This window comes from Lytechinus pictus, chromosome 1, assembly GCF_037042905.1.
Source record: "Lytechinus pictus isolate F3 Inbred chromosome 1, Lp3.0, whole genome shotgun sequence".
In the NCBI taxonomy this organism is placed as follows: Eukaryota; Metazoa; Echinodermata; class Echinoidea; order Temnopleuroida; family Toxopneustidae; genus Lytechinus; species Lytechinus pictus.
Genome location: NC_087245.1, coordinates 31,228,150 through 31,243,736, shown reverse-complemented (window position 1 = coordinate 31,243,736; position 15,587 = coordinate 31,228,150). Strand labels below are relative to the sequence as shown.

The following is a 15,587-nucleotide window of genomic DNA, read 5'->3' as shown; positions in this document are numbered from 1 at the left end:
ATGTTAATGGCCTTCTTGCATCGACATGACGATTTCATACACGCTTTATAACCAAAATATTTTTAATCTTCATGAGCAATAAATCATTAAAAAATTACATGTGAGTTACATGTAGCAACATTGATTTATTAAAAATGTGATTTTTTTTCATTTTCATAATGACATGAATTTCCTGTTGTTGAATTTCGACTCACGGTAGTTTCATTTAAAGCATTTTTACACCATGATGTAGCACACAAGAACTCTAAATAAAGAATACAGTTAGATTTGATAAGTTATATTTATTCTCTGAAAATATACAATTTTTACATGATTTCTTTTCAAATTAAAATATACACAACAGTACAATCATTCGGTCATGAGCACTGATTTGTTTGGCATTGGTAACTTGACTATGAATCGACAGGCAAGTTATTCTCAAAATCCAAGCTACCTGATGACCAGAGATGCCAAATTCAAAGACCAGTGACACAAAAATTTTAGGGAGGGAACCCTGACTCAATGTGAGATCATCAGGTATTTTGTTTTACGTATATGGGGATAGGCTGTGATAGAGGCATGAGAAAGAGATTTGGGGGGATGAGCAAGAGTTTGGAAATGCTGGAGTCTCACGCCTAGGGTGTGAGACCTAGCAAGTCTGGATGACAAGTACATCGAACTTCAGAAATAAGTCACCAATGAATACATTGGGACGTCAGACTTTGCTTCAAATAAATGTGCCACACATAAATTAGAGGCAGATCCTTGGATACCCATGATTTATCAAGCATTTTAAATTATGCAAATTTAAACTATGTAGTGTTAATTGTAATACAAATTAACCAAATTCATTGTAATAAATTTTAATATTTGGACATTTATTTTTCTCTACTGTTCAGAACACAAGGAGGTTGATGAAATTTGTAGCACACTTTACTCCTCACATACATGTACAAACTATTAATGAAACTTAAAATCTTCATTTTCTTGACTGTTGAAAACTGACAAAGTATATCATTGACTTTCAACCAATATAGAAACCTACCACCTTCATCAAAACACTGTAGAGAAAAGTAAAACTGAAGTGTAAAAGTGAATAAATTCATCACTGTACAAGAGGTGATCATAGTTACCAGTCTTTGGGGAAAGTTTCTTCTCATAATTCCTGACAAGATATGAATTAAAATCAGCAATATGTGTATTAATAAGAAAAATTTACATCAAGCATGAGTTTTCTTTAACAATATACAGTGACGGTCTGCACAGCTCAGCCTTTCATAAGTCAAATAAACGCCCAAGCTTAAGCAATTTTCATACAGGAATATTCAAAATGTGTTATTTGCATCTGCAAAGTAAAATCTTGCCTAAATTGAAGAAATTAGTGTGGTATCAAGAGATTTGACTGAGACAGTATAACTATTCAATTGCATATTGTCTCTTAATGGTTAATTAAATCTATGCATACAAACAATGCTTTTTGTTAAAATGGGTAAGTTACGAGTTGGAGATGCAAATGCAATATTACAATTCATGCTCATGGAAGACTTGGTACTGTTATCTTGTATTAACATCTTTCACAGAAAGAGAACAAGAGAGAAAGAAATGCAAGAAAAAGATAGAGAGAGAGAAGAAAAGAGGCAGATGGAAAAAAGAAAGAGAAACAGGAGAGAGAAAGACAGTTAGAAAGTAGAAGGGGAGAAATGTCTCAATCATGCGCCTTGTCAAACCCATGCCTCCAGACTGGTGACCTTTTATTGACGAATGAATCAATTCCTTCCTGCCCTTCCACCAAGGATAAATTGTTCACCATTACATCACTCGCATGGCTGCAGGTAAAAAAAAAAGAGAATGTGAAAACTTCAATTAAACTATCGGAAGCACTGAACTGAGGTGGATTACTGATATATTTCACGCAATCATTTCAAATGTGTAATAATTATAAGCCTACATCTGACTTGCTGAAAATCCAGGCTAATATCCAACATCTTGTCCTAGTTGCACAAAACTTGTTATCGAAAGGGCAATGCCATACCCCCTGTTAAATGTGGGACCTTCCAGAATTGACTTGTCTCTATTTTCTAGTGCTCTAAAATGTTACTTGAGCAGTACATAAAGTCAAGTAAGAGTGAAGAAAAAGGGGGTCACACATACAAAAAGAATTACTCAATTAAAATATCAACTGCTAGAAATCTACAATTATTATTATTATTATCATTATTATTATTATTATGATCATTATTATTATTAATAATATTATTATTATTATTGTACCTAATTTTTTTTTTTTTTTTTTTTTTTATGGGGGGGGGGGGGTGGTCATTGAATATGAAGGATTTTAGTAACTAATAAAAGCAGCCTCTAACTTTCCATTGATCATTCATAGGGAACCAGGGGCCCCAACTTGCAAGTGGATTTCTGCAACTGAACTACACTACATCAGTAGGATTGTTTCCTATTGCAGTCTTTTATATACCAGTTTCACTAAGCATAATGCCACAACTATGCAGTCAATAAGACTGCTATAACCATTTGCATGTACAATGGTTACCCATAGAGGTACCACGTCTCCTTCAAGGGACAATACTAGATATCCCAAACAGAATAAGATATATATACAGGATTTGACAGGAAAAAAAAAGGGTTTTGAAATAAATTGATAAAACTGACAGTGCCCCAAATAAAAAGTAGTAGCTTATCAATCACTACACTGTATTGGCAAGGCAATTAATTTTTTTTTACTTTACTATGTAAAAATGCAAAGTGCCAATATTTTCAATAAGAAATTTTTAAACCATTGTTCATTTCGACTTCGATATGGTTTACCCATATTTATTATTTTCTTTCTAAAGAAAAGAGTAGATAATTGATATTTGTAACAAATTTGAGGAGTGAAAAAAATATGTGAATCTCTTTTTGATTAAACTGTGATAATGAATGTCAAACTGTATCTTACTCATAAGCTGAGTTTCTGTCCATCTTCATTTGTGTGTTGAAGCAGGCTTTTCCAAGAGAGATGACAGAACCGCTGTACTCACATATCTTTTGTGCTATCCTCATAGTCTGTTATAATAACAATAGTATGCAACATTTATATCATGCTTACTATGTTTTTGATCACTGCATTTTTCTAGCCAAGCTACAGCATGGACACCCTAATCAGAACCCATTTATGAAACCTGGGTGGAGAGTGGCAAATGTAGATAAATACCTTGCCAAAGGACTCAAGTGCTGTGGTGGGATTTTAACCCGGACTTTGTGGTTCCAAAGTCCAGAGACTAATCCAATCAGTAACAGCACCTTTTAGGAATAGTAAGACCCAAGAACTCTTCTTTAAAAAAGTGAAATTGTCATCAAACACATAGTAGTATCTTAGGAGTGTATATCATAATTACAAATACATATTACTTTCTTTTCATATAGGAAATTATTACAAGCTTTCCAATATAGACTTATCCAAGTTTAACAGTGATTCTTTCTCAAGTTTGCATTTTCTGTTTAACAGAAAAGTATCATAAACTAAACCGTTTATATCTGATCTACATGTATGTGCAAGGTGTGAAATAACTTAAGGAGGACTTTCCCATTTTTGGTTTATCAAAGAACCATTCTTACTTCTTCTTCCACTGCTTCTTCAGGTACCACCTTGCTGATCAAGCCATGTCTGAGAGCCTCTGTAAATGAAAAAATAAGAACACAGAATAGATAAATATAAAAATATTACATATCATCAGGAGGACCAGCAAGAATAACACATACAAAGTACCTACATTTACCTACATTGGATTGTTGAGCAAAATGATGTTTGTTATATGTTTGATAAGATAGTGATATGGATCCATGTTATTTGATAATCCATTCACATCTCAAAATCATGCTTGGTCGATAGACTTAGCCATTAGTACCAGTCATTAGCAAATTAATCTATTAGGTTGAATAAATAACTGGTCATGTGACAGAATTCAGCCAATCAATCCATTGGGATCCTAATCACCATTTCAAAAAGATTGATTTACATAAAGAATTAAACTACCATGTGAGTAAAAAAAAAATCACACCTCACAAATTCCCAATTTAATTATAAATATGTCATGAATGCATAATCATTATATATGGCTGGAAAGAGTATCTTCGCCCAAATAACTTCACGCTTGGATAATCAGGAGGTATTCTTTGCAGTGATGTGAATTTTGACTTGCGCCAAAGTAAGGCATGACTGCAATGAATGAACCCCAGATGCCAATGATGTCATAATTCTATATGAGTTAGTAAAACATAATTGCTAATCCATTTTCAATGATATTAACTTTAGAATTGCTACTAAAATGTATTTATCAAACAATTACAATGTAAATTACTGAAAATTTGTTTTGAAATGGATTTTAATGGCACCCTTGTAGGATTATGACATCACTGACATCCGGATTTATTCATTGCAGTCATGCCTTCATTTGGGGCAAATCAAAATTTACATCGCTGCAAGTACCTCCTGATCATCCAAGCATTAAAACATACAACATAAATATGGTATCAAATTATTTGAGAGAATATACTCTTTCAGGCCATATGTAATAATTATGTATTCATGACATATTTTTTCCTTAAATTGGGGATATGTGAGATGTCAATTTTTTTTCACTAACATGGTATTATTATTACTCTCACCTTCAGCAGAGATGGGTTCGGCTGTAAGGAGCATCTGCATTGCAATCTTCTTAGGGACTGCTCGACCTAGAGCAACGGCTGGCGTGGAACAAAACAGACCTACTGATATACTGAATAGTGAAATGAAATTAGAGATCTATTAGAAATCTCTGAGGAATAAAGTGATGATTCAGAGTATTTATTTTACTCCTCAGGAAGGAGCTGTCATGAAAGGACTTGTTGGATGTTTTTATTCCGACCAGGGCCCTGTTGTGTAAAAGTTACTATTTTGGTAACTTTGCCATCCAATAATAATAATATTCCGCATTTATATAGCGCTTTACACATCAGAATGACATCTCTAAGCGCTTTTCAGATATATTATTACACCGGTCATCGGATCCTTGCATGCCTGCATACAATGTATGAACCTTCTCCACTCCCTGGGGAGCATTCCAACAAGAGTTCCAAGACTCAATAGCTTGGCATACTACATAGGCATTCGCATCCTACCGGGTACCCATTTAACACCTGGGTGGAGAGTTACAAATTGTGGATTGACGCCTTGCCAAAGGACGCTAGGCCAGAGTGGGAATTAAACACACGATCCTCTGATTATAAGGCTAGAGTCAGAACTGCTACACCACGGCGCTTCCACAATGTGGTAATGATGATCAAAAGCCAATAAGAATCAAGGATTCCATGCAAGTTACCATTGCATGGAAAAGTTACCATAATGGTAACTTTTATGCCACGGAGCCCATGGCTGTTTATCCCGCGCCCAGGTCACCATAATCCAAAACTCCTAGGCCCCATCTTACAAAGAGATACGATTGATCCAATCAATCATAACTCTATGGAAATCCATCAGTGTCATAATTTTTTTTACAGGAAATTTGCAAAATGTCCTTTTTAAACAAAAGAGAACACACAAACTTGTAAAGAAATCAATGAATTTATGAATATACGTCATATCTAGAATTTTCTTTTGAACAAACATGCATGGTATATGTTGACTTTGCTGGCTTTCCATAGTTGCGATTGATCGGATCAATCGCAACTCTTTGTGAGACGGGCCCCAGCTCTATGGACTTGAGTTATCATGCCTCCTCCTGCTCAAGTTTTTTTTATAATAGGTTTAAACATTAAAAGTCATTGAATCTCTTGAAAAAATACTAAAAATGAAAATTGCAATTCACCTTTTCTCTCTTTTTAAAAAAAGAATATAACATATGGCAATGCCATTATGGTGCTCACCCTGGGGTAGCAAATCTAGCTGTGTCCGCAGCTACAGCGATATCACAACTGGCTACCAGTTGGCATCCAGCTGCAGTGGCAAGGCCTAAAAGAGTATATCAAGAAATAATAACATATGAGAAATGAATAAAACAGAGTTGTTGTTTATTGGGGTTCCATAAAGTATATCATACTGCAGGGCTCAAATTAACCCAAGGCTACCAAAAGCCATGGCTTCCAATGCCCTCAGGAGCCTGTTTCATAAAGGATTTGCAACTATACTTTGCCAATATGGCAACTACCATAGTATTGATGGTAACCTTGATTTTGATTGGCTGCTGAGCCCTGATACCATGGTAGTTTCCATTATGACAAAGTGACAACAGTTGCAAATCCTTTATGATACGAGCCCTTGATGTCATTCCGAATTATTTTTTAGATTTAAGGCCAAAATAAGTGCCCTTTTTACCTGAGGCCTTGGTGCCATGTGGTAATCCAGTGCAAGGGTCCCTTAGAAGAGTACAGTTTACTATTGATAGCCTGTGACCTTGGGAGAACCTCTAAAGTGAGCAATCCCTTCCCTTTTCTTTAAGTGCCCTCTTAAATAATAGCCTTGCCCCTATGAATTCCTAAATCAAGGCCTTGTAGTGTACATTGTAGTGTTTATTCTAGTATCTCTGAAAGTGGGATATTGTGATTGTGCATAATATGTAATTAGTAATGTTAGAATCACCATTTCTTGTATAATAACAAGCACTTATGTTTCAATCAATCATGCACCCTTATCCCCAAAATAATGTAAAAGTGCATTAAGTCTTAAAGTATGACAGCCCATTTAGCAAAAAAGTCTTGCATCACAGCTGAGATGAAAGTTTAATTATCTTTTTCCACTTTGATAACAGCATTTACTCCATTACAGATGTTAATTCTATGACCATTCTAATGACCTTACAGGCAGCATATGCAAATGGGAACAAATAATAGACCTGTAAACTATAATATCTACTATAATAATGAATATTGTATGCATATTCCTCAAACAAAGGTTGTTCTTGACAGCTTGAAAGTTTGCCAGCCATAGCAACAATTAATTTAATAGTCTATCATAATTATGATAATTTAGGTGAAAGTGACACCTTTTCACCAGGTTACAGGAGAGAAACACGGGACGTGACGGGAGAGAAACATGCATAAATTTGAATCACTTCAATAGTAAAAAGGCCTATTCATGTGGTATACCTTTGACTTGAGCAATGACAGGCACAGGAAGATCTTCAATGAGCATCATCATTTCAGAGCACTTCTTAAACACCTCTGTATGGTAGGCACGACCTGTCCTGGTGGTCTGTAGACAGAAAGACATTGATTTCGAGAAATAGACATTATACTGATTACTTTTAATATTCTCCTGGGTTACAATAATAATGATAATACTTAGTTCTAATACATCAAATCTCATATACCGTTTAACATCTCCAGTTGCTTCTAACGGATTTGGATATTATTGCCCAGCAAGAATAATTGGTTGGATGTATCAGAGTCTATGAAAACAACTAAGTACCATCGGTTTTGAGTCCTCTCTGAAGGACTTGGTGATTGGGAGTCGTCTCTATAGCCCGGCTAAGGCTTTGGCGAAGGTTCAATAATGTGAACTTGAGTAATTACTTGGGAATCACCTTTGAAGCATGGCTAAAACTTGAGCACACGGTCAATGATATGTTATATAACTTTTGTAAAGTGTTCAGAATCGCTTATAAAACCCAGCTAAAGCTTCAGCAATGGGTTAATAATATGATGAAAAAAGGACTTAGGAATCGCGTTTTAAGCATGGCTTCGGCAAAGGATCAATAATGTGATGTATGACATTCAAGTCATACATAAATGTAGTTGCCATTGCATTTTTTCAGCCATTAGAGCAGAGCCCTAATTCACAAAGGTGGTTTTGAAAACCATGGTTGAACCCATGGTTAATGCAGATTAACAGTATAATTTACACTTAATTTACTGTGTATCTAAAAAAATGACCAATACCGATGCGCGCTTTTGTCACAGTGCGCAAAATTATTCCCAAGTCCACTATTTTGAAATAAGGAGGCCACTCTTCATAACAGTGGACTCATGAATAAAATAGCGTACTCAACCATGGCAACAGGCGTCAATTTCACGTACTATGACAAAAGTGTGCATCAGTATTGACATTGTTTAATACACATGGTAAATAAGCATAATTCATACATGAAATCTGCATAAACCATGGGTTTAACTGATGGTTTTCAAAATCACCTTTGTGAATTCGGGCCAAGAATTCTAAACTTTAGATGGACTGGATCGATCAAACTCCTCTAGGCCCTGAACTCACCAATTCCCTGAGGTCATGACCTGCTGAGTAGACTGGTCCCTGGGAAGCAATGATGATTGCCCTTAGGTTGCCATCATCAACATCTTGAGTTAGCTCCTCTGTGACTCTGCTAAGCATGGCAAGTGAAAGAGCATTCCTGTTGTAAAGATTAAGAAGAACGACAAAACTAATTCAAAGGAGAGTCAGGCACAAAGATACACAATATAGTGTATCATCATGGAGGGATACTTTTTATATCATAATTCATTGTTTGACATGATTTTGAAAAGAATATAATTGTAATATTCAAGAGGTGTCGTAAAATGACAGTGAAGTTAAAATTTGCTTTATTTTGATCTGGTACACAGAGCTCCTCTGTGATACACAATACAAAGATACACAATATAGTGCATCATCATGGAGGGATCATTTGTTTGACCAGATTTTGAAAAGAATTGTATTATTCAAAAGGTGATGTTAAAGTGAAAGAAGTGAAGTAAAAATTTGCTTTGATCTGAATAGACTGGTCAAACAATGAAGTTTTGATCTGGTGCATAAAAAATTGGAATCGAAAAAAGGGTGTTGGAAGAGTTTTTTTTATTTTTTATTCTCATTATTTTATTTCTATTGTTATTCATTTTTGGGTCATAATCGTTATCGACACCATCATCATCATAACCACCACCACCATCATCATCATTGTCATCATCATCATCATTGCCATCATCATCATCATCATCATCATCATCACCATCACCATCATCATCAATCATTATTAAGAGTTTTATGATTATTAATTATAATTGTTTTGGGGTGTTTTTTTTTTCTTTTTTTTTTTGGGGGGTGCCCCCTGCCCCTCAAACCAAATCAGACTACCACTTAGTACCAGTACCAAAGACCTGCGACTTACCTCTTTTTAGGATTGCTAAGAGTGATCTTCCTGATGCCGTCTACCTGAGTGACCTGGGTGAGAGGTCGACTACTCTCTGCACAGAATCTCCTCTTCTCATGATGAAAGATTGCCTGGTTGAAAGATGGATGAACATTTCTTGCCTGTTTGATTTTTTGGTGAAAAAAAAACACAGTATCATAATCAGTCTTTGCTTGCTCTTTAGAGGGTTCTATTGTGTGTGTGTGTATTTTGAGTTTTGTCAGACGTGTATCAATTAGATATGATTATGTACGTCTGGGACCGACCTTTAACGTCACCATCCGAAAGACGTGACCGGGGCTCGAACCTCGAACCTCTGCATCAATTTGTAACTTCCCCACATAGCTTGGATTACAGGCGCACGCCACAACACCCAGTCTGTGTAGGCCCAATTAAGTCCCTTTATTTTTTTCATTTGTTTTGTTTTGTTTTTTTGCTTGCCAAATTCTTGGAGACGAATGCTGACTTTTTGTTAAACCTTTTGAGGCTAAATTATAGCAACATCAATCAAATAGATCTATAAACAATTTCCAACACATGAACTCACTGTCATATGCAAAAACCTAAAATAAAACATGAAATAAACTCATTAAAAATTGAACTTCAAACTTCAGTCTAACAAGTAACATAATGAGGCCTACAACTAAAATAAATGTTTTGACTTGTTAATTTTATGTTATTGTTAAGTTGTTTTGCTGGATTCGATCCATCCAAATCACTGCACAAAGCCACAAGCCACAACAAGCAACGTAAAAAATTGTTTAAAAGCAGTGGGGGTGGCGCGTGGCCGTGGTGCACTTGAATCTTGATTTTGATTGAACTCTTGTCTTGACTTAAAATCGTGCCATAATTTGTGAGCCGCAAGTCAGAGCGCTTTCGCCAACACACCGACCGACCGGCTATCTCTAGTCTTAGACTTAGCTGGCCGCTGGCTGCGGGGACTCGTCGGGCCGGGATGCGATCAAAATGAAATCAGTCGTGCGAAACGAAATTAAACTGCACGTACCGAGATCATGAACCTACTCTAACTTTTTAGATCGATTATTTTTCGGGCAGCTGCAGTGTATCCTGTAGAAAAAACATGGGAAATGATATGAAATCATTTTAATGGAATATAAAAAAGGAGATATTACCGATACAGAGTTCCACAAGTGGCATGTTTTTACTGGATTTAGAGCCAGTTTTACAGCAGAATACACGGCCATGGGCGCAGCCATTTTGATTTCATATCAAAACGAGGACACGCCCACATGCCATGCAATTCGCAAGTAGTGTACGGTTTATGTGGGGGTGTATCTCCTTCAATCAACATAGTAATTTTGTATCTTTCAAAGAAAATGCCCATTAAATACAGAATTATAGCGCAATTTGAGCACAATAGTTCAATTTTTTTTGCATCGATTCACCATGAACTCTTTTGTCATAATATTATTCTTCTCAATATTAAAATATTTCCCTCTACATAAAATGGATTTGTCTAAATTGATAATGATAAACGGCTTGGCAACATAACAGAGCTAACGTTATATCCCCTCGCATCGACTTATCAAAGTAAGTCTTGTTTTCAGTTATTTTGTTGAAATGTAACAGTAATTTTCTAATCATTTAGCTTTTAATGAAATCATAGATGTCAAGTCACACTTCTAGCTATAATATTAATCATAGTAGTGATTATTTTTCTGCTTGACGAATGTTCTTAACCCGGAATTTGCCCTCATCTCGTTTTAATTTTACACAGGGAAGCCGGGAGCCAACACTCAACAGTGCGGCAGTACAATAGTATACCTCAATCAGCTCGGGTTAGCAGAGCGGAGCGGCATTACTTAGCAAGCGATGGAAGGGCGTGGATACTTGAGTGAAAAGCTGCTTGTGCAGCTAATTCTAATCCTGGGAGCATTTTTAAATGTAGCTTTGTGTACATTGCAAGGTTTGTGTCTTATTTCTACAAAATGACAGACGATAATATAGTAGATTAACAAATAGAAAAGATAAAGTCATGAAAGTTCTGTCTGAAAAATGGTTAATCTGGTGACAAATGGAGTTCGAGCCTTAGAGGAAAAATAATTTGCTGTTAATGGCTCTTTTGTTTTGTTTGTATCAATCCTGCATCACCCCCTCCCCACAATGGCATATGTAAACAAGGTCTGCAAAACAATTTCTGGTCAGCATATGGTATTTTTAACTTGTAACATAGTAATTCTGCACGCTTAAACACAATGTGACTTAAGTATTATCAACATATTGATTTAAAAAGTTGTTTTTTTAGAATCGCAAGAAAAATGTGCTGATGGTTACGCTGCTATATTGGTGTTTGTCATGGTGATAGAAAAAAAAATTTGCACAATCTTTCGGCCGATACAGTGTTTTGAATGTCCAGCTGAGGGATTATTGTATTGGATTAAAGTTTTGAACATGATATTATAATTTATAGGCCTACTCATTGTAAAGCATTTTTTTTTACATTTTCAGCTTTAAATAATACAATCTGTAAATGATTTGGAGGGAATACAAGCCATAGGCATGACACAAAGTTAATTAAAATCATTTCCGTCTAAAACTAAATACTGTATTTTAGAATTAAGTATGAACCAAGTTCATACATGTATTAATTTAAGATTATAATTGAATATGAATGGAAATTTCACATGAAAATCTGTTTTTATATTACCTGTGGCCTAAATGGAAAATCAGCGCCCCCTAGCTTTATTACCTTTAGGGCACACAGACACTGTATGATATAGGGTGAACCAGTGTTTGAATTACATACCCCTGACAGACAGACTTTGCATATTTTAGAGAGGAAAATGGTTTGCCCGATCCTCAGTAAATTTTGGTACAGTACTTGATACTAAGTTGTTTTTTTGTATTGATCGTTTATGTTTGCAGAGGTTAGAGAGATAGTAAAATTAATGCTTGTGTGTTAGGAAACCCCCGAAATGATTGAAATGGTGCATATAGTCAGATATGGATCCAAGTTTTTTTATTTTTAGAACTTTATTATTTCATCTTCTAAATGTACAACACTAACATTTGACACTCATTTGTATTCAATTATGATTTTATGTTTGAATTCAAAAAGATTTTTTTTTTCTTTTTATCAGATGAAATCGGAAGTGATTCCCTTGAAGTCAGATTTGATGAAATCTATGATATTGATGATGTAAGTAATGGTGAACAATGGCCGTCTGCAATCTTTGAGTGTAATTACACTTGACTCTACACTCAGGACCAGAACAATTGAGTGGCCGAGGCAGAAGAATTGATTCACTGTCATTTCTTTTGTTCTGGCTCAGAGTGCAAAGTTGAGTGTAATCTAATGCCAAGATGACTTATTGAGTCTGTCATGTTCCATTAAGAAATACATGATTTGGGAGAGATGCTTGCATAAAATATGACACATCAAAAGCTTGAAAAATAATCATAACTTTCTGATTCTTGGATTGATTTTCATTATTACATTGGCTTTCTGTAGAAAAACGCATCACATTTTAGATTCTTTGTTAAGTTTTTAAGCTCAGCATGGCTTATCTCCATCATACTTGTCCAATTTACTAAATGATTCTAACCCTTCCCGTAACCTTTGATCAAGCAAACAAGCATTTCTTCAAATTTCCAAAACCCACACATGCTTTTATGGTGGTAGATCATTTGCTGTAGCTGGACCAACCCTTTGGAATAAATTACCCCTAAATATCAGACAGGCATCCACTTATTCAACTTTCAAGTCCTTACTTGAAACTCATCTTTTCCGTAACTCATAACTAGGTTTAGTATTGGAAATAATTTTATTGATAACAATTGTAAGTTTGAATAATTTGCTGTAATTTATAGGTCTATTTCTTTGTTTATAATTATTATGATATGTATTTTTGTTTCCTCTATTGTAAAGCGCATAGAGAAACTTTCTGTTTATTATGCGCTATAAAGTGATGTAATATTATTATTATAATTATTATCAGACCTTCACTAATATTTTTATGTGATTTTTCTGATTTTTATGAAGACTAACTTATTAAAACTTCACCTTTAAAAATGAATATTCTTATTTTTGGAAAAGGAATGGACCTGCATGTTCCTATTTTTTGAAAATGTTTATGTAGTCTTGGAGAGGAAATTATTTTATTTGTGGAAATTTCTTAGAAATCTGTACTTATTTCTTGGTTGTCAGGGTTGGCAGTTATGGATTCAGTTTTAAGAAATACATATGAATGAAAATAGTAGAAAAGGGGATGATGATTTGATCTTTGAAGAGATACCCAAGTTTTAAATGGAAGGCACACAAGTGACTTGATTCAGTTAGATAAGAAAGAAGTAAAATTCAAAATTAAAAGCTTTGGCATTATGATAAAATTAGCTTTGTAAAAAAAAAGCTTTGTATATTATGTTGTTCATGATTTTATTAGGGTTCACATGTTCCATCATCATCATCATCATCATCCGTTAAAGAACAGTCCACCAGGTTGGTGTATCATCGTACTTGTAGATGATTCTTTAAATGGCAGTGTGATCTGAGTACATACTTGATGACTGGTTAGCCAAGGCATACACAAACATGTTGCTATTGTTTCTTATATGTAGCTTGATGATAATTGTCAAATGATTTTTATTTCAGAGGGAACTTGAAATTATTATTCAATATGAAGTCAGAAGTAATAAATCTGCTGTTATGAATGGGGACAACCAGAGTCACAACCACAGCATTTACCTTGATCCCTCCCTTCCCCCACTTTGCATACATTTTAATATGAATCATTCTTTGTTTATAATCTTTAGTGGGACCAGGCCATGACTGTTGGATTCACATCGTCAGTAACTACAAGTGTGAACAACTATTGTATGGATTCAAGTAACTTTGCCTCCTGTCAGATCTCGGCATACAATGAGTAAGTTCTGTAGTCTAAAGCCTTGTTCAGATGTACTGTCTTACAAAGAGTTACGATTGATCCGATAAATCGTAACTCTATGGAAATCCATCAGTGTCATAATTTTTTCTCCAGGATATTTGCACAATGTCCTTTGTAAACAAAGAGAAGCACAGTGAATTTTCAAGAAAACAATGAATGCCTGAGATATGCATCATAGTTAGAAAATATTTTGAACAAATATGAATAATAGATGTTGACGTTGCTGGCCGTCCATAGTTGTGATTGATTGGATCAATCGCAACTCTTTGTAAGACGGGGCCCTGATGTACTGTCTTGATGAAGAATAACATGAAAAATTGATTTAATCCCGGAAATTAGGAAAGAGAATAGATGAGATTTCATCTGTCAAATATATTTGTAAAAATTTAGTGTGTAATCAGCTACAATTCATTTGTATTCTACCAATATCTTGCTGACTGTTTTCAGAAGAAAATAGAATTAATAAAGGCATTCTTCTTGCAATTTTTAATTAATTCCCCTGTCCTGTTTTCTTTTTCTCTTTAATCTGTTATTGATTATGCTTTGTGTGACTTTAAATGTGCATAAAGATTGATTTGTTACAAGCCCATATGTTGATCTTTAAGTTAAGATTCTCATGGAAATTGTATCTGTTAACTAAAAGAAAATTGAAAGTGACTTAAATTTTAGATATAAAAATGTGACTTAAATATTATGGAAATGTGCCTCAATTATTGCAAGAAAATAAGAGAGTGCAATTTGATTTGATAATTGTATTTCTGTTTATGTTTCCAAGACTGGTATTTTTCTGCTGTGTTGGTTTGGTTAATAGGTTAGGGTCACAGTCTACCTATTCAGGAAGTGGGAGGAATATTTGATAGGGCAAATATTCTCAAAATAGTTTCTGTATGAGTGCTGCTTTGAATAAAAGAAGATTAAGTTTCACAGTATGGATGTTTGCTTGGAGAGAGCTTGTTCACTCATAGTATGTGAATAATTTAATGGGTCAGACATACTTGGATGACAATTATGTTTAAAAAAATTAAGAATTAGTGGACTGATCCATTTTAGAACTGGTCTTGACAACTTCTGATACGTACATTTGGTCATAATATGGGATCTGCAATTAGGTCATTCAGAATGTTACACTGTAATTCTATTTTGTTAATTGGGCAGTATGTACATGTATGTGTTCTTCTTGTTGTGTTGATGAATTGCTTATTTTTGTCTCACCTGCATAGCAGAGTGAGACTATAGGCGCCGCTTTTCCGACGGCGACGGCGGCGGCGGCGTCAACACCAAATCTTAACCTGAGGTTAAGTTTTTGAAATGACAGCATAACTTAGAAAGTATATGGACCTAGTTCATGAAACTTGGCCATAAGGTTAATCAAGTATTACTGAACATCCTGCCTGAGTTTCATGTCACATGACCAAGGTCAAAGGTCATTTAGGGTCAATGAACTTAGACCATGTTGGGGGAATCAACATCAAAATCTTAACCTAAGGTTAAGTTTTTGAAATGTCATCATAACTTAGAAAATATATGGACCTAGTTCATGAAACTTATACATAAGGTT

At 34.9% G+C, this 15,587-nt stretch overlaps 2 protein-coding genes across 11 annotated transcripts in view; one reads left to right on the top strand and one right to left on the bottom strand.

Annotated features, from left to right (window-relative positions):
- Positions 1 to 261: 261 nt before the first annotated feature.
- On the bottom strand, positions 262 to 10,364 carry LOC129260965 (enoyl-CoA hydratase domain-containing protein 3, mitochondrial-like). The gene is made up of 9 exons (XM_064100340.1): positions 10,259 to 10,364; positions 9,105 to 9,247; positions 8,216 to 8,351; positions 7,096 to 7,201; positions 5,878 to 5,962; positions 4,642 to 4,751; positions 3,592 to 3,650; positions 2,933 to 3,039; positions 262 to 1,805 (listed from the first exon to the last, which is right to left on the bottom strand). The coding sequence occupies exons 1-9, from the start codon at positions 10,340 to 10,342 to the stop codon at positions 1,685 to 1,687; spliced, it is 951 nt and encodes a 316-aa protein (XP_063956410.1). The 5' UTR covers positions 10,343 to 10,364; the 3' UTR covers positions 262 to 1,684.
- Positions 10,365 to 10,605: 241 nt separating this feature from the next.
- LOC129260935 (uncharacterized) overlaps positions 10,606 to 15,587 on the top strand; it is a 32,477-nt gene continuing 27,495 nt past the window's right edge. For 5 of the 10 annotated variants that reach the window (XR_008584590.2, XR_010293740.1, XM_054898961.2 and 2 more), the window contains exons 1-4: positions 10,606 to 10,676; positions 10,864 to 11,052; positions 12,227 to 12,285; positions 13,899 to 14,008. Coding sequence is in view for 6 of the 10 variants with exons in the window: in XM_054898961.2 (XP_054754936.2) it covers positions 10,959 to 11,052; positions 12,227 to 12,285; positions 13,899 to 14,008 (263 nt within the window). In the remaining 4 variants the exon portion in view is untranslated. Of the gene's footprint in view, positions 10,686 to 10,863; positions 11,053 to 12,226; positions 12,286 to 13,898; positions 14,009 to 15,587 lie in introns of all 10 variants that reach the window. The other 5 variants (XR_010293751.1, XR_010293746.1, XM_064100334.1 and 2 more) reach the window with 1 other exon arrangement.